Below are 18,558 nucleotides of genomic sequence, written 5' to 3'. Positions count from 1 at the left end.
ATTGTTGAGCAACTATATAAAATGAAGCTTGCTCCGTCCATGGCTATTTCATTCTTAATATAGCCGTGAGCGCCGAACCAGTATACTGCAAGCCGGTGAAAGCGAATTAATAAAGCTGATATACATTACAAACAAGGCTGTACAAAACTACTTCCTTGTCCTCTTTCTCTTCGCTTTATGCTGGTTCTGATCCATCTTCCGCTTCACGCTAGCCACCAAAGAATCCAAATCCTGCTCTTTCTGCTCAACATTCTTAACACCGGTTGCAGACTTGCGTCCTTCGGGCTCAATTTTCTTTTGATTGTTACGGCGACGGGTCCGTTCTGCAAGGAGATCCTGCATAGCCTTTGTCTTGACGAAGCTTTTTCAAAGTTAGTTTCATTCTTTCCAAGTTTCGTCGCAACTTACTGAGGGTTACTAGGATCAATAGCAAATTCCGGCTCTTCATGCAAAGCCTTGAATCGATCGTCCTTAACATCAATTTTCCAGTCATCGGGACCAAGTTCGACATCTCTTTCTTGCTCTCCCTTTTTGCCCTTTCTCCTCCTTCGCTTCTTACCAGCCTCCTTCTCGGTTTTGATGATATCTTTCATAGAGAAGTTTGAGTCAGGTTCGTTGGTACCGACGATAGCAGCGAGATCGTCCTCATCTGGAAGGGTGGGTTCAAGAGATTTAGGCTTAGACTTGGGCTTGGGTTGTTGCTCCTCTTCCTCTTCTGAAGAATCGCTGCCGAAAAACTCATCTTGGCCATCTGTCTTCTCCTCATCGCCCCTTTCTCTGGCCGCAGCCTTCAACTCCATCTTCTCCTTCTTTCTCTGCTTCTTCTCTTTCATTCTCAACTGGTATCTCTCTAAGGAAGTCATATTCTCCTCACCCCCATCCCCTTTGGCAACGGAAAGACCAGGACGGAATGTGATCTCAAGATCTTCTCCCTTCTTAGCCTTTTTGGAAGCAGACTTGGACCTGTCCTTCAGAGCGGCAGATTTAATATCCTCAAGCTCATTCGCCCACGCTGTTCCAGCTTTGCCCCAAACATCAGTGACTCCATCCTCGTCATCTCCACCAGCGAGAAGAAGATTTCTGAGCTTTTCCTTTCTCTCCTTCATCTTCTTCTTCTTGTCCTTCTTGCTCTCGCCTCCCGCACCTTCGTCATCGTCAAAGTCAGACTCTTCAACTTCACTTCCAGAGGCAGCAACAAGATTTTGGAAATCCTGCTCTTCAATTTCTTCTCGAGTAAGAGTTCGTCGAGTCATCTTAATTCTGTTGGGATCGTCTTGGTCCCAAGTAAGCTTGACTTTGGAGTGTCGAAGAGCCTGAGATCATATCCTGTTAGCGTTTTATTATACTTTTCACGCAGATATTGGCATTTACGTCGGTAACGAAGTCATTACCCTTGTAGGCTTTAGGCTCCTTATCTGCTTCATCCCTGTAAGATGTGGTGAGTCTCCTATTTACGATACGAAATCTAGGGTCTCACTTGACAGAGTCCTCATCAAAAGTCATGTCCTCGGGCACGTAACTTAAATCCAATATATTGGCGGTCTGCTCAAATTCGGTACCATTGCACTCGTTCATGACGTATTCTGCTGCAGCAACACTGGAGAAAGTCGCAATGGCGTAGTAGTATCTATTAAGATAGGTCAGGATAGAACTCCATAATGACAATGACTTTGCACTCACCGTAATCTTTCAAGCTGATACTGCCGCAACTGGTCCATATCAATATCCTCAGAACCAGCCTCGGACCCAACGTCAGAAAAAATTTCCAGACCGTCGATCTCCTTGTGAAGTTTGTCGTTGGACTTGCGGGCCGGCTTGTCGTAGTTGTCTTCGTTCTCTTCCTCAGTGTCTCCCTCGTCCTCCTCGTCAGAGTCCTCATCGCTGACCTCATTTTCTTCTTCTTCATCGTCTTCCTCCTCATTTCCCTCTTCGTCATCACTTTCTTCCTTCCTGGCGATAGAAATACGTTCCTTCTTGTTGTCCCTCTTCTTCTTGCTCCCTATGAAGATACCACCGCCAGGGCCTTCCTGCTCTTCCTTCGCCATCCTTTCTTTGCCGAATTCGCTTGGGTAGATCCTGACCCTCAGAAGCTTACCCAACGCAGATGGAGCTTTCACTTCGCCCTTGGTAGCAGGTCTTGTGAGGAAAGAATTAAAAACGGCGTAAAGGTCGGCAGCTTGCATGTTGTCCCAATCGAGGTTGACAACGGCGATACGTTTGGTAGGATCGACGGGCTCGGTCTCAGACTCATTGTCAGAAGGTATTTCATCTGTCTCAGGAGGGAAAACAGAAGTTTCTTCGTTTTCAGAAAGATCGATATCGAGATGATCATCATCAGACTCAGACTCGGATTCGCTCATGGCCGGTAACCGCACTTTCTTCTTCCCTCCAACTTCGAGCTCCTCCTCTTCCACCTCACTTTCATCTTCGTCACTCTCATCTTCGGATCCTGATGAGTACAGAGCGCCTTCACCACGAGCGTAATCGATAAAGCCTTCCCCCTCGCCCTCGGCCGCCTCAGGGGATTTGAGACGATAGAAACGCTTGAGCTGGTCGGCTTTATGTGACGCAGTGACGGGTCGACCACGTTTGTCGACTTTGGCTGTATAAACTCGAATCAGGCACTGGAAAAGCGCCGAGTTGATATTACAGCTAGCAGCACTTACCTCCGCCCTTAGTTTTGCCACCAAACTCTTCGCTCTCTAAAACATCTCTGAAACGCTCATCGATTTCGACCTTGAGGTTCTTCTGCTTAGGCCTTCGGAATCTGGGATCGGTTTTGACGCTGGCGAAACGTGGATCGGACATAGTGTAAAGAGGCTATATTTGCTAGAAATCCGTATATCTACGATATTTCTGAAAGATTAATATCTTGTTTTCGTTTACCTTTTGTTGACCTATCCATGGTTGGTGGTGGACTGAAAATCTCGAGGCTTAAAGTGGAGGCATCGAAAGATGACGTGGGATAAACCCATTACGGGACAATTGTTGATAACACCGTCTTGCAAAACTGCTGGTTGCTGTTCCGGAAAAAGAAATTGTTTCTTCGATCTTTTCTTTTCTTTCATTCGCATCAAAAAGATCTCTATTTTACAAAGTTACAAAACAGGCTAATGACGAATCAACAGGGTTACAGGACACGACAAGCCAGGTGGCACATCTTGTGGCGCAAGGTCGGTTGTGTCTTGTATCCTTGTTGCTCTTCATCTTACCTTTTCTTTTTGTCCTTTTTCTTTCACGCCCAGTGATGAGAATTGCCAACACAATAGAGTCAAGCTCGGAGACCCTAGTCGCCTCTTCGGATGGTGCTGGTCTATGTCGAGCACTGGCCTGTTTGACAGTTACTGAGGGTTCATCTTTTTCAGATCTTTTCATGTGTCTTGTCTCGAATCACAACTTGCCAAAAATCTGGTTCAAGATCTCATTTATTATGAACATATATGCATGTATTTCATATCAACTGAACACCGTTCTGCCGATTAATCCCAAATAGCCTTTAGAAAGTCCACCGGCCACTCGGTTACGGTCTGCCAAACGAACCGTATCATGAACGTCGACATCCAATGCGTCAAGTTACGAGCCGCATTTTCTCCGAAAAACATGTCCATGTTTTCCTTAGACCCAATCATTTCTTTTCTGGCTCGGCGCATCATCTTCCTTTCAAAATGTCGCAGGGCGTGATGAAGGTCAGCAGGTGATGGGGATGAAATGAGGGGTTTTGAACGAGGCTGGGAGATGGGGAGAAGAGAAAGGGGGAAAGGAGGGCTGGAGGCGCGAGGGGTTGGAACGGTGAAGAGGGATACCAAAGATATTCCTAACTCCAGGGCGTCGGCGAGAGCTACAGGAAGGAAGATCGATTTCTAATTAGCGGCAAGTTCGAGGGTAGGGTTTTGTGCTTACCTTGGTTTACCCCTTCACCTGCGAAAGGCGACATGACGTGAGCAGCATCACCTGGAACACAGTGCAGTCAGCATCATTATCATTATTGCATCCAACAGACCATGGCTTACTCACCCATCACTGTGACTCCGGTCAAGTCTGTATCCCACTTCAAATCTGGGTCAAATTGCCATATTCTTCTGATCACCAATTTGTCCTCTTCACTCGCCATGATAACATCTCGCACCTGGTCATGCCAACCTTGAAAGAGATTTGCTAACCACTCCCGTTTCCCTTTATCAGGCAAGGGGTTCTCATCAGTCCAATTCTCAGGACATCTTAGCCCGACGTAGACTTTGCATAGCCCTCCGGAATTCATCTGCGGCAAGACAGTCATTCCCTCATCAAGAGCCAACAAGCATCCCTGGCCCACATACGTTTTCAATTCAGGTGTCATGTTTTTAGGGGGAATTGTGAGCTCGTACATCGACACCCCCGAATATGATGGCAAGGTGGAGTGAATAAGAGGACGAACACGTGAGAATGCTCCATCTGCGCCGATCAGGTAGGGCGTGGTGATATACGGTTGGGATATGAAGTTGATCTGGTAATGAGAAGAAGAGATCTTTGAGCAAGACGAGACTGCATGGTCCCATTTGATAGTATCAGAATTAAGACACTTGATCAGGATATTTCTCAGGTCCGTCCTACACAAATTCAGTTACACCAGTCAGATTTTGAGCTCTTATGGGAGTAACCATACCTATCAATTTCAGGCCTACCAGTGACCGGCTCCCCGTCCTGGAATTCCGTGTGTGCCTTGACTTCTTTGCCGTTCTCATCGTACCATATCTTCCCACTCTTATCCACAATCTTCATGGCCTCCCCTTCTGCCCTCATATACGACTTAGCCTCGTCCAACAGTCCCGTTTCTTTCAGAGCTTTGAGACCTGTTTCATCATGTAAATCTAAAGAGCCACCCTGGGGACGATGTGTAGGGGAAGAATCGCGCTCGTAGATGACGACGGGAATGTGGTGAAGTTGAAGGTATCGGGCGAGCAGGAGCCCAGAAGGGCCTGCACCGATAATTACGATGGGATCGACGGACATGCTAGACAGCCTAATTGTGAATATGCATGGAGAACTTGGTGGGAAAATCTGTCATTCTCCATATATAGCCAAAAGGAAGGATTATAACGATTTCATGGCCCCTCGGCATGCCGCCGGGCGTAATTTGAACAAATAAATTAATAATGCGCGGCAAAAGTGGTGGAAGTGACCGAGGAAAAGACGATACGTAATGAATTTCCCGGTGAGTGCCACATGATTTGACTCCGGGTAACGCCGGCTTCGCGAGCCCGCCAGCAGCGAGCACCATTGCAGTCCTCGATAACCAGCACTGGACAGACAGAGTATACCTGCAAAAACATCCTCAATAAAGCCCCACGAAGGGCCGATAACCAACATGTCACACCTCCTTCCTCCTAACCTCCTGAAGCTTTTCGCCCCTCGACCTCAGCCGCCCTTCTTAAAACCCCTGACGAGGGACGAACGCATCCGAGGTCCAAACAACCTTGGGGGTGTTGCCGGCCTTGCTAAGCGTATAAAAGAAGAAGCCGAAGATGCTGAGGTCAAGCAAGGGATGGGCATGAATCCCGAAAAAGCTCTCGATGAACAAAAGGAGGAAAATGTAAAGATGGAATTGAAGCAAGATGGCGAAGATGGAGAGGTCGCGGAGGATTCTGGCAAGGAGAAGAAGAAAAAGACAGCTAGAGATAAGATTGCGGAGATGGGTATCATTGGAGAGGAGGCTGTCAAAATGAGGAAGGAATTGAGGAAGAAGAGGCAAGAGGAGTACAAGAAGAATGCCGAGAGCAACTGTGGGTATTATCTAACCGTCTATGTAAGGTCACTAACATTTCTGCAGATAAACCTCAGGATGACGCTCAAGCCATCGGTGACCCTTATAAAACCCTTTTCATCTCAAGGCTAGTAAGTAGATGTTGTAAACCTATCTGACCGTTCTCACTGACACGATGTTCCACAGTCTAAGAAAGCGAACGAGACAGACCTTCGCCGAGAGTTTGAAATGTATGGCCCTATCGAGCGGATACGTATCGTTCGAAATCGAAAGGGCAAGAGTAACGGCTACGCCTTTATTGTTTATGAGCGAGAACGAGATATGAAAGGTGGGCCTTCAATTGCTGTTCAGAAGGTTAATAACTTACGATTGGCTAGCCGCATACAAGGACGCTGAAGGCATTCCTATTCACCACAAGAAGATTCTTGTCGATGTCGAGCGTGGACGCACTGTTAAAGGATGGAAACCTCAACGTCTCGGTGGAGGTCTTGGTGGCCGTCCCAAACCCGTCGCCCCAGAAGCCTCCCCTGCACCGTATGTCGCTCCCAGCAACCTCCGAGGTGGCCGAGGAGGGTTCCGTGGAGGAGGACGAGGCGGCGGTGCTGGTTTCCGAGGTGGTTTTCAAGGGAACAGGGGAGGGTTTGGCGGAGGTAACAGAGGAGGATTTGGCGGAGGGGATGACAGAGGAGGTTTCGCTGGACGAGGCGGTTTCCGAGGGGGTTTCCAAAATCGAGGAGATCGTGGTCCTGGTGGATTTGGCCAACAACAGGGAGGGTTTGGCGGTCCAGGAGGCCCAGGTGGATACGGTGGACAGGGAGGAGGGTACGGTGGCGGTGGTGGCGGCTTCGGGTAAGTTCTCATCCGATACGCACTGTCCGTCTGTGGTACTAACAAGTCAGCAGCGGTCCCGGCCAGCAAAATGGAGTTCAAGGCGGACAAGGTGGAGGAGGCTTTGGGGGGGGTGGAGGTTACAAACGCGATTACGACAACGCCGGTGGACCTGGTGGTTATGGTGGAGGAGGCGGCGGTGGTGGTGGTGGGTTCGGGGGAGGCGGTGGAGGTTACCAGGACAGGGATCCCAAGAGGATGCGGTATTGAGATGTTCTATTTATTTGATTCATTTACTCAATTTTCAGTGCGGTCCGATGAGGAGATATTTGCGGAAGCCGTACGGAGCATTGTGGGTGCATTTGCACAGGTCTAAGTATGTAAAACAAGGTATAGCATTTTCTCGGGTTCTGTCTGTTCGTGTGCTTCCTGTATCGACCTACCATCACCACGTTCTTGGCACTTGAGGAAGCCTAATGATAGGAACAACATTATTTAATAAATGGTGGGTATCGGTAGGTGCCTGTACTCGATCAGCAAGTCACCCCCTTCTTTTATCACATTATCGACAACTGAATTGAGGCTAGATAAAGTGTTGGGAGACTGACCTCAGAGAAGTAGGCGTACTGTATTTGGATAGGTAGCAGGCATATACTTCGCTTCGAAGCAGTATGAGCGACGACGTTGCAGAACAAAAAACTGATACATCTGAAGCAACATGAAGTGGTTGCCCTGGCAAAATTGAACACTAAGTTGTTGTAGATACTAGCATCTGAAAAAGGGTGGGTACCGTCATGGTTACCGTACCGTCGCTCGGTTACACGCAAGAAGAATGGTCATCACTGTGAGTGAAGTAGGTAATCTCTGAGTGTATTTGCAAACAGCATCATCAGAAGTACCAACTCGATTAGAGGCCTCAACTCCTCCATGTCATGCATGGCGCATTGTGTCCCTGTATGACTTGTTCGATTCCTCTTCTCAGATAATCCTTTAATGCTGTTTATTATCCGCTGTTATCGGTGATTCGCACAATAAAACTTCTTACTATTTTGTGTCCTTCCTCTCACCAGTTTTCCTTAGGCCAAAGGCTTTTTGTTTCCGTCCTTCTTGCTAGATAACTTGAAACGCTGGGACGCGGAACCTCGATCAAGCGTGCCTGGTCAGCGATCTATCGATCATTATCATTTCCTGATTTCATGGGAAATGGTCCGGATGTATGCTCCCTCATCTACTATTTAAATATCTCCTTTCTCAAATCCGGCCTTTGAAAATAAGACTAAACGACAAGGCTGCATGCATTCATTCAGACAACGACATATTCAGACATCCAATAGATAATAAGCTTCATCACTCGGCATAACGAACGAATGTGGTGAATAAAGGCGCCACCACTACAACACTGGTGGAGGCTGGCGGCAGCAGACGATTTGACATTAGTTCCGGATTACGACTGATAGTATGACGCATTGTTATGCCATTGGCGGTCATGGTTCGCTCTTTGCATCATCCTTTTTCACATGTATATAAGAAAGTGTAACCTCCTATTCTAAGCCCAAACTCATACATATTCTTACTTGCTTGAGTTCATCTAATTCTTGCTTCGATTACTAGCAACAAATATAAAATGGCTGGCGACAAGATTCGTAAGTCTTTCGACCCAAGCCTCCCATCCATCAGATTACAAGCATCTCTCCTCGCAAGAGTGGCCGGAGTCTGTTTAATCATGGGCCTCATTGTCGATTCCTGATACAGTTGGATCATCTGCTAATAACCCGCGTTGCCCACAGAACTTTACGAATTCGAAGGCTCTGTTTGGTCCAATGCCCCCAAGATCGCGCTCGAGGAGGGTGGCTTGAAGAAGGACAAGGACGTCAGGTGGACCACTATCAACCTTCCCGAGGTATGCTTTTTCAGACGGTCCTGACCTTTTCCAAAGATTCTAATGCGACCTCCCTGTTTAGGGAGAAAACTTTGAACCCAGCTACCTCAAAATCAACCCTGCCGGTACTGTGCCCACTCTGGTTGTTGGCAATGACACTTTCACAGACTCCATTGTGAGTAATCATCCTTGTTCAAACTACCCTTCTTTCCATGCAAAGAGCTTGGACATTTTTGAGAGCCTGGATGCGTGGTGGTGATGTTTGCTGATGTGCTGTACATTTCCAAATGGGAATACATGCTGAATGACGTTACTGTCGATGTTTTCTTAGAGTGCGGTCGCCGAGATCGTCAAGATTGCTCCTCAAAGGCCTAGGGGCAAGGTTTCCTCCGGCGCTAGTATCATTGAGGAGGTACGTCGAGGAATAGCCTTCCTGTCGGGAATTGAAACAAAATCATTAACATCATTTTATAGATTCACAGCGCTGCCATTGACCCCAACGCTACGTTTTTGATCGCGACAGACGATGAAGACAGAAAGACCAAAATCAACGGGGTACCCAAGGGCTTTTTGGCGGGTAGGCAGAAGACTTTAAACAAGTAAGTAAATAGAACTCAATTCGCTAGGGCCTGTGTTGAACAGACTTTTCCAGGCTCGTGGAAAACCCTCCTGAAGAATTCAAGGAGTTCCTTACCAAGAAACAAGCCGATAACAAGCAGCTTTTGGAGTTTTTCATTGCCGAGCCTGATGAGCAAACTCGCAAGGCCCATTACGCTCAGGGACAGCAGCTCTGGAACTCTGTCGGCAACGCCCTTCGAGGTTTCATTACTGAGGCCTTGACCAAGAACAACCAGGGTCCATATGTTGGCGGTAACGAGCCTTCAGAGGTCGATTGTCAGTTTCTAGGCTGCACGAGGGAGTTTTCCAGATGCTGATCTTTATTTGATGATAGTCCACTTGATTACTTGGCTGGCTCGAACCATCACCAATACCGGTGTCGAGCCTGGTACCAATGCTGACCAAGCCATCAAGAAGTTGCAGGCCAAGACTGGCGGTGGTGCCTTGGATGACTCCATCAAGCTTTACTGGGAGTGAGTGCACGCAGCGTTTACGTGTTGGCAATAAGAGTGCTAATAAGACTTCGTAGAACCTGGAGTGCTAGGGAAAGTTTCAAGACTCTTGGTGTCCATTAAAATGGACTAAATAGTAATAAGCACTTGAGTTGGCGTGGTATGGAAAGAAGTCAAATGATAAAAAGCATGTAACATAATCATTTTGTGTGACATGGTTGAAATACATTTGTAAGCGTTTGAGGACGCATGATAATAATTGGTTTTTTTTTCCTCGGGAGATGACATGACATTAATTAATTATACATCGGTTCATAAAACAGGATCATCAGACGATGACGAGAATCTGCAATAATGATGATAGAAAGTGTAATAAAAAAGAGGGTTCACTGTTACGAGAATAATCTCCACGTGACGAAGCCTCTCCATTGCCGTGGTGTAAACTCTCTCGAAGCTGGCATAAGGAGTATGTCTGGTAGCCTTAGGGTAGTCGATGGTAACGAACTAAGATCGGGACCGTCATCACAAGACGTCTCGAGGACGACTTTTCTCCTCATGTCCCAGGACGTCCTTGACAACGTCACCGAGTCCTCTGAGATGTCAGCGCTTTTCTTTTTTGTCTCGTGTAAGGAAAGTCCCGGGGACGTCTTATTTGTCCCGATCTGTGTCGGTGACCACTAATGTCAATGACAAAAGAACCTCAACAAATGCATTCATCGTCCAGAAACATTGTTGATGCATATGTGCCCGATCGCCCAATACTACTCGACATGGTACCATTGATTTTTTGCTTTGTGTATGATGTTTGAACACCAAACAAAGCCCTATATGGAGGTATACACTCCGCAATTTAAACCTTGACACCTGTCCAAACGGTGGCAATACCGTTGGTGTAGTCAGTCCAAGCACCACCTCGACCTTCCCTCATCTGGCCAGTCTTGAATCCTGCTTCTTGCACACTGATATGGTTATTAACCTATGCTTGAGAGTTGCAACTACCAATGAGACTTACAGCTTGGCGAACTCGGGCTGAGAAGGAAATCGCTCAATGGACTCGATAAGGTACTGGTAAGATTCAGAGTCACCGGCAAGAATCTTGCCCATTACGGGAATGAACTGAAAAGAGTATTGTCGGTAGATCCTATAGATCCATCAGCACAGATCTTGACCAACATACATACACAAACTTACTCTCTGAAGAGAGGGTTGGTAACCTTACCAAACTCCAAAACACCGATCTTGCCTCCAGGCTTAAGGACACGATAAGCTTCGCTGAGGACAGCAGGGAGGGAAGTGCAATTTCGAATACCAAACGCAATGGTGTACAAGTCGATGGAGTTATCGGCAATGTGGGAAGGAAGGTGTTGAGCGTTACCGTGAGTAAACTTGATTTGAGGAGCTTGATTGTTCTGTCAGCCGTGGGCAGCTGTGCGAGAAAACTAGACAAACTGTTGTAGTACATGGTTTTAGCAACCCTCTTCCTACCCTCGTTCAACATGCCCTCGTTCAAATCAACAATCTCCACCTCGATATCTCGACAGGCAAACTTGTCCTTGGCCCGGTCCAATATTCTTAACGCGATATCACCCGTACCACCAGCAACATCCAAACACTTGAACACTGGTTTCTCGGTCACCGGGTCATTGGGGTTGCGATGGAAAGATGGAGGCAAACGAGGAAGCATTGATGAGACGAAAGAGTCCTTCCACAGACGGTGAATGCCCAAGGACATGGAGTCATTCATAAGGTCATAACTGGATGCGACTGAGCTGAAAACCCCTCCAACTGAACGTTTAGGGATTTGTATTTAGTAATAATGATAAGTTTGTTTACATGTAGAAATGAAATACCCACCGAGTGTCTCCTTCTGTTCCTCGGGGATCTCTCGGAAACCGAAGTGGGTGGTCTTGCTCGACGGAGGTGTCTGACCTGGTGTGGATTGTGACTCTCTGCGGGGAACGGAGGTGGCAATGTACCTGACATGAGAAGAAGTGATGCAGGGGAATGCTCTAGTGGAGCGGAGAAGTGATTTTGTGGAAGCCATGGTGATGATGTATTTGTGGAAAGGGAAGACTGGCCTGGAATATGACCTGACTGCTTGAAAAATAAAGCAAGCGACCGTGTTGCGGGCCAAGTTGCGTCGGTGACCGCGAACGAGATCGCGGTTTTTGATCGCCCCTGAATTATCTTCAAAGTCGACAATCAATTCTCTATTATTATTCTTCAGTTCGTCTCATTTCTCTTTTGATATTCCATTTTTTCCTGCTTCTTCGTCCCCAGTATCGTTGTATACGCTCCCACTGTCGCCGATACCCTCGTTCAAGCCACTTATAGACGATAGATTCACCTATCTCCACTCTTCATCCACGTCGACATTGAAGAATTTAAGCAACGAACAACGTGTACTGCTCGCCTAGAACAATGGTCCCTTTATCAGTCTCCGCCACTGCCTTCTTCCTTGCTTCACACCTTCTCATTTTCCTCCCACAGGCTTCAGCTTCACCGTCACCGATAGATGTGGCTGGCGCGAGCGAAGCTTCGGTGATTTTAGATCACGTCGGTCGAGATCCGGTGGAGCGAGCGGTGCTAGGATCGGCGACTACCTTGAGCAAGCGAGCGAGTGGCTATACAAATCCAGAAGACAATGGAGGGTATATGTTGACAGTAAGTGCCGGACCCGAGTTGTAAAAGCCTTATCAGCAGCTCGTTGACCTTGTGGTTAGATCGTGAATGGTACATATCCAGCTGGTATGGGTGAACCACTCAACGTAATTTTGTCTGGCGATTCTGATGCCGAGGTGCTCGTCAAATCTGCCGATGATGGTGGCTTTCTCAACTATATGCTGTATGTTCAATTATTTCGACATATAAAAGCATCTTATCCGCGCCAAGCCTTGAGGCTAACTCTGTGACAGCTCGGCGGGTCTCGGCGAAGAATGCTTGGGTCAACATTTAGGTGCTGACCAACAAGCAAACCTTGGTGACGATCAAGGGAATGTGACAGAAGTTGAGGAACTGAGATACAACTATGGCAACCCGTACATTGGAACGTGTCAGGAGACATTCAACGGAGGATTGCATTTGAGATACTGGATTCAAAATACAACCGGCGCGTACTTTATGGCCGTGTCAGTGGAAAAATCCTTGACGGAAGGACATGATATCGTTGTTAATGGGTGAGCATTGTTGTCCTGTAAGTTGTTTGGAACGAGGTTGCTCATGCCTGCGAAACAGGTACAATATTGGCCGAGACGAGCTTGTCGGTAATTTGACTGGTCAGAGCATCGACACCCGAACTCTCTCAAATACTTCTACACTGTCTGGTTCTGCGACGTACAACAATTATACGTACCAGACAGATGTAGAGTACGTCCCAGGATTATTGGAAAACTCGAGTGGTAAGTGGTGTATCATGACAAGGTCAGGTTTGCGCTAATGTCGACAAAATGCAGATGGTATCAATCACTATTTGACGTAAGTTTATTTTGACGGCATTGAGATTCGCTGTCTGACATTTATTTGTAGCGTTGAGGAAGACGGCTATCCTGCTATTGACGGTTTGGTCGCTGTGTTGACAGTGAGAATTACCGATCGGCCTGCATCGTAAGCCGCTCCTTGCGACGTAAATTTGACATCCCAGCTAATATCTATCTGCAGCAGCAGCTTTGCCTTCCCTACTTTGTCAATAACACCTGTTGCCCTTCTTGTGCCGCTTCTTAGTGCTATCTTGACCCTTTTTTAACCCCCATATTGCTTTATCTCCCTCTGATGGTGGTTTTTTTTTGCTTGGATTGAATGACCAATATCTATCCGCTCGATTCTCAATCCCATTACCTCTGTCCATCTTACGTTTTTGCCACTTGACGCTATACGTGAAAGACGAAACCACTTGTAGATTGTAGTACGATGTCATTTCATAGATTTTTCTCCTTGACATATAGATGCGTGTTAAGACAGCCGGTTTTTTTTAGTGTGGATACTGGGGGTGCATGGCTTTATGTACGTAGATGCGAATTTTCTCTTGGCTGAGTAAATTGTCTCATCATCTGTTGAAATGGGACGTCATCGTCATCTCCGCGCTCAGTCATTATTCTTCATCATTCATGCATCTTCGCCGCTCACCGCCGCTCACCGTCGCGTTCATGCACCGATTCTCCATTTAGTCACAGTATTCTCTTGCATTCCATCTCAAATACATTCATATAAATTCCTCTTCTTTCTTACACCGTGTACTAGATACGACCTTTGGAGGAAGAATCCCTATTGTCACTTTGAACGAAAACAAGGAATACGAAGCAAAGCAGCAATGGCAGCTCCTATGCAAGTTGACGAAGCCGTCCCTGGTGACTCTAGTAAGCTCAAGCCATATACGTCTTCTGATGCATGCTAACGTGACTTCCCTCTTTTAGTCGATGGTAAGCAATAGTTTGGTATACAATGCATAGACAAGTGCTGATAGTCTGGTGCGACTGATCAGAGGGCTTGTACTCTCGTCAACTGTGGGTTATGATCTCTTCTGTACCAATAGTGTTGAATTAACTTTCGGATTAGCTATGTGTTGGGCCACGAAGGTGAGGGCATCGGATAAGGATGAACTGAGATTGAACCTGATGTTATCTGTAGCGATGAAGAAGATGGCCACTTCCAACGTTCTTATTGTTGGCATGAAGGGCCTTGGTGTTGAGATTGGTAAGCTATCTTGCTTGCGACTTGCATTGCAGCGAGCAATCATTGAAGATACAAAAGCTTATATATTTGATAGCCAAGAACGTTGCCTTGGCAGGTGTCAAGACTGTCACCATCTACGACCCTTCTGCAGTAGAAATCGCGGATCTCGGTACACAATTCTTCCTTCGTGAAGAGGACATTGGTCGACCTCGAGCTGAAGTCACCGCTCCCCGACTTGCCGAACTCAACTCTTACGTCCCTATCAAGATTCTCCCTGGAGCAGGCGAAATCACACCGGAAATGATCGAGCCTTACCAGATTGTTGTACTCACCAACGCCACTGTCAGGAAGCAAGTAGAGATCGACGAGTACTGTAGGCAAAAGGGGATCTATTTTATCGCAGCGGATGTGAGGGGTCTATTCGGCAGCGTGTTCAACGACTTTGGCAAGGATTTTGCTTGTGTCGACCCTACAGGAGAGAACCCTCTAAGCGGAATGATTGTCGAGATTGACGAGGTAGGTCGCTATTTTCTGATCCCAAAAAACATTTGCTCATCCAGTCTCTACAGGATGAGGATGCTATTGTTACCTGTCTTGACGAAACGCGACATGGACTTGAAGACGGCGACTTTGTCACTTTCTCTGAGATTAAGGGTATGGAGGGTTTGAACGGCTGTGAGCCTAGAAAGATCTCTGTCAAGGGTGAGCGTTGTCGGGTTACTTGATGACAAAAAAAAAGCTAACATTTAGATAGGTCCTTACACTTTCTCAATCGGCGACACCCGTGGGTTGGGCAAGTACAAATCTGGCGGTCTCTTCACCCAAGTGAAGATGCCCAAGATTCTTCAATTTGTTAGTGATGTGCGCATAAATTAAATGACATTGCTAATCCGATGTACAGAAAACCCTTAAAGAGTCCCTCACTAACCCCGAGTTCTTCATCACCGACTTTGCCAAATGGGACCGACCCGCTGCCTTGCACGTTGGTTTCCAGGCTCTTTCTGCATTTTACGAAAAGGCCGGTCATCTTCCTCGACCTCGTAACGCCGCCGACGCCGAGCAAGTCATTTCTCTCGCTAAGGAGATCCACTCTGCTGCTGGAGGCGAAGACGTCCTTGACGAGAAGATTCTCACCGAGCTTTCTTACCAAGCTACTGGAGACCTTTCCCCTATGGTTGCCGTCATTGGTGGTTTCGTCGCTCAAGAAGTCCTCAAGGCTTGTTCCGCCAAATTCCACCCCATGCAACAAAACATGTACTTTGACTCACTCGAGTCTCTCCCTGCTACCCTTCCTTCTGAGGCTGACGTCCAGCCTCTTGGATCTCGATACGACGGGCAAATCGCCGTCTTCGGTAAGGCCTTTCAGGAAAAGATTTCCAACACTCGCGAGTTCCTTGTCGGTTCGGGTGCTATCGGTTGTGAGATGTTGAAGAATTGGAGCATGATGGGCCTTGCCACTGGTCCCAACGGTATCATTCATGTTACCGACCTGGACACCATTGAAAAGAGTAACTTGAACCGACAGTTCTTGTTCAGAGCCAAGGATGTGGGCAAGTTCAAGGCTGAAAGTGCGGCTGCTGCCGTTGCGGACATGAACCCCAATTTGAAGGGCAAGATCATTGCTCACGATGACAGGGTCGGCCCCGAGACTGAAAGTGAGTATATCCATGTGAATGGCTTGGGCAGTGCTGACCAACGGCAGATGTCTATGGTGATGAATTCTTCGCCAATCTTGATGGCGTCACCAATGCCCTCGATAACGTGTCAGCGCGTCAGTACATGGACCGACGATGTGTGTTCTACTGCAAGCCTCTCCTTGAGTCTGGTACTCTTGGTACCAAGGCCAATACTCAGGTCGTTGTTCCTCACCTCACCGAGTCATATTCATCTTCCCAGGACCCTCCTGAGAAGTCTATTCCCTCTTGTACCGTCAAGAACTTCCCGAATGCCATTGAGCACACCATCCAATGGGCCCGAGAAGCGTTCGATTCTTTCTTCGTCAATCCTCCTACTACTGTCAACCTTTATCTTTCTCAACCAGATTTTGTCGAGACCACCCTCAAGTCTTCTGGCCAGCACCACGAGCATCTCAAACAGATTGAGAAATACCTTGTGAAGGAGAGGCCCATGTCTTTCGAGGAGTGTATCATGTGGGCCAGGTTACAATATGAGAACAACTATGTAAATGAGATCAAGCAGTTGTTGTTCAACTTGCCCAAGGACCAAGTTAACGCCAACGGCACTCCCTTCTGGTCCGGACCCAAGAGGGCTCCCACCGCTCTTGCCTTCAACATTGACGATGTAGGTCCTGGAGCTTATTTGAGCGGATAATAGATCTAATTCTAGTATAGCCTCTTGATATGGAGTACCTCATCGCCGCTGCCAACCTTCACGCTTTCAACTACGGTCTCAAGGGCGAGCGAGACCCTGCTTTATTCCGAAAGGTGGTCGAGTCTATGAACGTCCCCGAGTTCACTCCTAAGAGCGGTGTCAAGATCCAGATCAATGAAAATGAACCTGTTGAAAACAACGGTAACGATGGCAAGTTCTCATATCAATGGCAAAAGATTGCGCTAACTGGTGAGATATAGATGAAGATGACATTGAAGCTATTGTTTCTTCTCTTCCCCCTCCTGCTTCTCTCGCTGGTTTCCGACTTCAACCTGTTGACTTCGAGAAGGATGATGACTCTAATCACCACATTGACTTCATCACCGCCGCTTCCAACTTGCGTGCCCGAAACTATGGCATCACCCTTGCCGATAGGCATAAGACCAAACTCATCGCAGGAAAGATTATCCCTGCCATCGCTACAACCACTGCTCTCGCTGTCGGTTTGGTTTGCTTGGAACTTTACAAGTTGATTGACGGCAAGAACAAGCTTGAGGACTACAAAAACGGTTTCGTGAATTTGGCGTTGCCCTTCTTCGGTTTCTCTGAGCCTATTGCGGCGGCGAAGCAAAAGTATGGCGAGACTGAGTGGACTTTGTGGGACAGGTTTGAGATCGAGGGCAATCCTACGTTGCAGCAATTCCTGGAATGGTTCCAGGAGAACCACAAGTTGGAAGTACAAATGGTTTCTCAGGGTGTTTCCATGTTGTGGTCCTCTTTCGTCCCCTCTAAGAAGGCGAGTAGACGCTCCGACTGATGAACTCGTAATGACATAGCTAATATTAACGCTTAGGCTGCCGACCGAATGAGGATGCGTATGAGCGAGCTTGTCGAACACGTCGGCAAGAAGCCAATCCCTCCTCATGTCAAGAACTTATTGGTGGAGGTTATGGTTAATGATGAGAATGACGAGGATGTCGAGGTGCCCTATGTGTTGGTGCACATCTAAAGTGCCAATAGAAGGGGAAGATGCGAAGAAATAAGAAGTTCCATGTAGAGCATTGTCTTTAACAAAACCTAGCAGTGATGCAGTGTGATTCTGTATTTCTCACGAACATGGTGGATGTACAACAGTGGTATTATTATACATGGTATTACCCTTCTTATTCGGTAGCTTCCTCTGGCCGTTCTCCAGCATGTTCCGCTTTCCATTCCTCTGTCTCCCAAACTGCAACGATCACGTTAGTCTTCTTGCCTGATTTTGAACGAAAAAGACTCCACTCACTTGCTCGATCATTCCTTCCACTCTCATCCACATACTTGCTAGGTTGAGCCAGGCTGCATTTCAAGAATTTACCGCTTCCTTGATACCCCGGTAATTGATTGAGATCATAATTGTCAATGGCTTCTTGAGCATCGGCAGCGGAGGAGAACGTTATGAACGCGTAGCCGCGGTGTTTTTTAGCTGTCATGATAATCACGTTAGCATCAGGCTGCATTTATATTATTGGTAAATAGAACATACGGTCATGAGGCTCATGAGGAATCTTAATCTCGATGATATCTCCAAAAGTAACAAAGGCTTGTAAGAGTTGTTCTTCGTCGACCTCTGGGGCAAAGCCTGAGACGTAAACTGAGGACTTCTTGTTGAGATTTGAGGACGCTGCTTGATCAGTGGTCTTGTTCATTATTTTGGATTTACCCCGGGCGGATAATGACGAAAGGGTAGATGTGCGATACAGAAGTTGCACGCTGTCGGCTGCTCATAAGGAAAGAGAACAGCAGATCTAGTTTACGTAATCAACCCCCCGAAGGCTGCTAGGTATGACGACTGGTCCTGAGCGAAGGAAGCCTCACATTGTCCGTTTCGTCTGCGGCATTCGCCCATTTTTTTCATTCTCTCCAGCTCATTATTGCCAGGCGCAACAACACACCATGTCTAGTAGCATTATTACCAAACCCAAGCCCCACAGGAGGAGTTCTGCCATGTCTTCTATCTCAATAGAACAGCCTCCCCTCCTTGGCTTGCCGCACGAAATCCT

General features: G+C 47.2%; 9 protein-coding genes and 1 pseudogene across 9 annotated transcripts in view; 6 read left to right on the top strand and 4 right to left on the bottom strand.

Annotated features, from left to right (window-relative positions):
• Positions 1 to 53: 53 nt before the first annotated feature.
• Positions 54 to 2,891, bottom strand: CNA01290 (rRNA processing-related protein, putative). Its single transcript, XM_566585.2, has 6 exons — positions 2,667 to 2,891; positions 1,681 to 2,602; positions 1,478 to 1,627; positions 1,372 to 1,426; positions 409 to 1,313; positions 54 to 361 (listed from the first exon to the last, which is right to left on the bottom strand). The coding sequence occupies exons 1-6, from the start codon at positions 2,806 to 2,808 to the stop codon at positions 148 to 150; spliced, it is 2,388 nt and encodes a 795-aa protein (XP_566585.1). The 5' UTR covers positions 2,809 to 2,891; the 3' UTR covers positions 54 to 147.
• Positions 71 to 1,676, top strand: CNA01300 (annotated as a pseudogene).
• Positions 2,892 to 3,433: 542 nt separating the features above from the next.
• CNA01280 (conserved expressed protein) lies at positions 3,434 to 5,039 on the bottom strand. Its single transcript, XM_566579.2, has 4 exons — positions 4,643 to 5,039; positions 4,015 to 4,586; positions 3,901 to 3,951; positions 3,434 to 3,838 (listed from the first exon to the last, which is right to left on the bottom strand). The coding sequence occupies exons 1-4, from the start codon at positions 4,987 to 4,989 to the stop codon at positions 3,480 to 3,482; spliced, it is 1,329 nt and encodes a 442-aa protein (XP_566579.1). The 5' UTR covers positions 4,990 to 5,039; the 3' UTR covers positions 3,434 to 3,479.
• A 223-nt stretch (positions 5,040 to 5,262) lies between these two features.
• CNA01270 (U1 snRNP 70K protein (short form), putative) lies at positions 5,263 to 7,647 on the top strand. The gene is made up of 5 exons (XM_566577.2): positions 5,263 to 5,759; positions 5,807 to 5,871; positions 5,927 to 6,068; positions 6,118 to 6,589; positions 6,643 to 7,647. The coding sequence occupies exons 1-5, from the start codon at positions 5,345 to 5,347 to the stop codon at positions 6,836 to 6,838; spliced, it is 1,290 nt and encodes a 429-aa protein (XP_566577.1). The 5' UTR covers positions 5,263 to 5,344; the 3' UTR covers positions 6,839 to 7,647.
• A 447-nt stretch (positions 7,648 to 8,094) lies between these two features.
• CNA01260 (diphenol oxidase, putative) lies at positions 8,095 to 9,821 on the top strand. Its single transcript, XM_567249.2, has 8 exons — positions 8,095 to 8,211; positions 8,356 to 8,468; positions 8,530 to 8,622; positions 8,779 to 8,859; positions 8,922 to 9,046; positions 9,100 to 9,341; positions 9,400 to 9,538; positions 9,595 to 9,821. The coding sequence occupies exons 1-8, from the start codon at positions 8,193 to 8,195 to the stop codon at positions 9,638 to 9,640; spliced, it is 858 nt and encodes a 285-aa protein (XP_567249.1). The 5' UTR covers positions 8,095 to 8,192; the 3' UTR covers positions 9,641 to 9,821.
• Positions 9,822 to 10,237: 416 nt separating this feature from the next.
• CNA01250 (ubiquinone biosynthesis methyltransferase, putative) lies at positions 10,238 to 11,606 on the bottom strand. The gene is made up of 5 exons (XM_566576.2): positions 11,372 to 11,606; positions 10,967 to 11,302; positions 10,709 to 10,916; positions 10,530 to 10,658; positions 10,238 to 10,476 (listed from the first exon to the last, which is right to left on the bottom strand). The coding sequence occupies exons 1-5, from the start codon at positions 11,559 to 11,561 to the stop codon at positions 10,368 to 10,370; spliced, it is 972 nt and encodes a 323-aa protein (XP_566576.1). The 5' UTR covers positions 11,562 to 11,606; the 3' UTR covers positions 10,238 to 10,367.
• A 115-nt stretch (positions 11,607 to 11,721) lies between these two features.
• Positions 11,722 to 13,526, top strand: CNA01240 (conserved expressed protein). Its single transcript, XM_567092.2, has 7 exons — positions 11,722 to 12,181; positions 12,241 to 12,362; positions 12,433 to 12,693; positions 12,752 to 12,915; positions 12,970 to 12,991; positions 13,043 to 13,120; positions 13,175 to 13,526. Exons 1-7 carry the CDS (start codon positions 11,939 to 11,941, stop codon positions 13,257 to 13,259), a joined length of 975 nt encoding a protein of 324 aa, XP_567092.1. The 5' UTR covers positions 11,722 to 11,938; the 3' UTR covers positions 13,260 to 13,526.
• A 157-nt stretch (positions 13,527 to 13,683) lies between these two features.
• Positions 13,684 to 17,626, top strand: CNA01230 (conserved hypothetical protein). The gene is made up of 13 exons (XM_566574.2): positions 13,684 to 13,869; positions 13,927 to 13,932; positions 13,995 to 14,016; positions 14,069 to 14,088; positions 14,141 to 14,206; positions 14,280 to 14,701; positions 14,755 to 14,887; positions 14,940 to 15,037; positions 15,087 to 15,840; positions 15,888 to 16,486; positions 16,537 to 16,726; positions 16,777 to 17,312; positions 17,370 to 17,626. Exons 1-13 carry the CDS (start codon positions 13,824 to 13,826, stop codon positions 17,523 to 17,525), a joined length of 3,048 nt encoding a protein of 1,015 aa, XP_566574.1. The 5' UTR covers positions 13,684 to 13,823; the 3' UTR covers positions 17,526 to 17,626.
• On the bottom strand, positions 17,391 to 18,239 carry CNA01220 (cyclophilin, putative). The gene is made up of 3 exons (XM_566572.2): positions 18,042 to 18,239; positions 17,802 to 17,981; positions 17,391 to 17,744 (listed from the first exon to the last, which is right to left on the bottom strand). The coding sequence occupies exons 1-3, from the start codon at positions 18,202 to 18,204 to the stop codon at positions 17,680 to 17,682; spliced, it is 408 nt and encodes a 135-aa protein (XP_566572.1). The 5' UTR covers positions 18,205 to 18,239; the 3' UTR covers positions 17,391 to 17,679.
• Positions 18,240 to 18,416: 177 nt separating this feature from the next.
• Positions 18,417 to 18,558, top strand: part of CNA01210 (expressed protein) — a 2,828-nt gene continuing 2,686 nt past the window's right edge. The window contains exon 1 of the mRNA XM_566570.1: positions 18,417 to 18,558. This exon is cut by the window's right edge and continues 52 nt beyond it. Coding sequence (XP_566570.1) covers positions 18,452 to 18,558 — 107 coding nt within the window. The 5' untranslated portion in view covers positions 18,417 to 18,451.

The sequence above is a fragment of the Cryptococcus neoformans genome, chromosome 1, assembly GCF_000091045.1.
Source record: "Cryptococcus neoformans var. neoformans JEC21 chromosome 1, complete sequence".
NCBI lineage: Eukaryota > Fungi > Basidiomycota > Tremellomycetes > Tremellales > Cryptococcaceae > Cryptococcus > Cryptococcus deneoformans.
Note: the sequence above shows the minus strand (reverse complement) of the source record. Positions and strands in the feature narration are given on the sequence as shown.

What these genes read in the sequence shown, in the direction of transcription:
- CNA01270 (XM_566577.2), top strand. Translation starts at nt 5,345, where the DNA reads ATGTCACACCTCCTTCCTCCTAACCTCCTGAAGCTTTTCGCCCCTCGA. An exon ending in GCGAGAACGAGATATGAAAG is followed by an intron (nt 6,069 to 6,117) that starts GTGGGCCTTCAA and finishes ACGATTGGCTAG; the next exon opens with CCGCATACAAGGACGCTGAA. An exon ending in GGCGGTGGTGGCGGCTTCGG is followed by an intron (nt 6,590 to 6,642) that starts GTAAGTTCTCAT and finishes ACAAGTCAGCAG; the next exon opens with CGGTCCCGGCCAGCAAAATG.
- CNA01260 (XM_567249.2), top strand. An exon ending in GCGCTAGTATCATTGAGGAG is followed by an intron (nt 8,860 to 8,921) that starts GTACGTCGAGGA and finishes ATCATTTTATAG; the next exon opens with ATTCACAGCGCTGCCATTGA. An exon ending in AGGCAGAAGACTTTAAACAA is followed by an intron (nt 9,047 to 9,099) that starts GTAAGTAAATAG and finishes AGACTTTTCCAG; the next exon opens with GCTCGTGGAAAACCCTCCTG.
- CNA01250 (XM_566576.2), bottom strand. Translation starts at nt 11,561, where the DNA reads ATGGCTTCCACAAAATCACTTCTCCGCTCCACTAGAGCATTCCCCTGC. An exon ending in GGAACAGAAGGAGACACTCG is followed by an intron (nt 11,303 to 11,371) that starts GTGGGTATTTCA and finishes CTAAACGTTCAG; the next exon opens with TTGGAGGGGTTTTCAGCTCA. An exon ending in TAAAACCATGTACTACAACA is followed by an intron (nt 10,917 to 10,966) that starts GTTTGTCTAGTT and finishes AGAACAATCAAG; the next exon opens with CTCCTCAAATCAAGTTTACT.
- CNA01240 (XM_567092.2), top strand. Translation starts at nt 11,939, where the DNA reads ATGGTCCCTTTATCAGTCTCCGCCACTGCCTTCTTCCTTGCTTCACAC. An exon ending in ATGGAGGGTATATGTTGACA is followed by an intron (nt 12,182 to 12,240) that starts GTAAGTGCCGGA and finishes CCTTGTGGTTAG; the next exon opens with ATCGTGAATGGTACATATCC. An exon ending in GGCTTTCTCAACTATATGCT is followed by an intron (nt 12,363 to 12,432) that starts GTATGTTCAATT and finishes ACTCTGTGACAG; the next exon opens with CTCGGCGGGTCTCGGCGAAG.
- CNA01290 (XM_566585.2), bottom strand. Translation starts at nt 2,808, where the DNA reads ATGTCCGATCCACGTTTCGCCAGCGTCAAAACCGATCCCAGATTCCGA. An exon ending in TGGCAAAACTAAGGGCGGAG is followed by an intron (nt 2,603 to 2,666) that starts GTAAGTGCTGCT and finishes GAGTTTATACAG; the next exon opens with CCAAAGTCGACAAACGTGGT. An exon ending in TTTGATGAGGACTCTGTCAA is followed by an intron (nt 1,427 to 1,477) that starts GTGAGACCCTAG and finishes CACATCTTACAG; the next exon opens with GGATGAAGCAGATAAGGAGC.
- CNA01230 (XM_566574.2), top strand. Translation starts at nt 13,824, where the DNA reads ATGGCAGCTCCTATGCAAGTTGACGAAGCCGTCCCTGGTGACTCTA. An exon ending in GGGCCTTGGTGTTGAGATTG is followed by an intron (nt 14,207 to 14,279) that starts GTAAGCTATCTT and finishes TATATTTGATAG; the next exon opens with CCAAGAACGTTGCCTTGGCA. An exon ending in GGTCGGCCCCGAGACTGAAA is followed by an intron (nt 15,841 to 15,887) that starts GTGAGTATATCC and finishes GACCAACGGCAG; the next exon opens with ATGTCTATGGTGATGAATTC.
- CNA01280 (XM_566579.2), bottom strand. Translation starts at nt 4,989, where the DNA reads ATGTCCGTCGATCCCATCGTAATTATCGGTGCAGGCCCTTCTGGGCTC. An exon ending in GACCGGAGTCACAGTGATGG is followed by an intron (nt 3,952 to 4,014) that starts GTGAGTAAGCCA and finishes ACTGTGTTCCAG; the next exon opens with GTGATGCTGCTCACGTCATG. An exon ending in AGGTGAAGGGGTAAACCAAG is followed by an intron (nt 3,839 to 3,900) that starts GTAAGCACAAAA and finishes TCCTTCCTGTAG; the next exon opens with CTCTCGCCGACGCCCTGGAG.
- CNA01220 (XM_566572.2), bottom strand. Translation starts at nt 18,204, where the DNA reads ATGAACAAGACCACTGATCAAGCAGCGTCCTCAAATCTCAACAAGAAG. An exon ending in TCCTCATGAGCCTCATGACC is followed by an intron (nt 17,982 to 18,041) that starts GTATGTTCTATT and finishes TTATCATGACAG; the next exon opens with CTAAAAAACACCGCGGCTAC. An exon ending in TGGAAGGAATGATCGAGCAA is followed by an intron (nt 17,745 to 17,801) that starts GTGAGTGGAGTC and finishes TGATCGTTGCAG; the next exon opens with TTTGGGAGACAGAGGAATGG.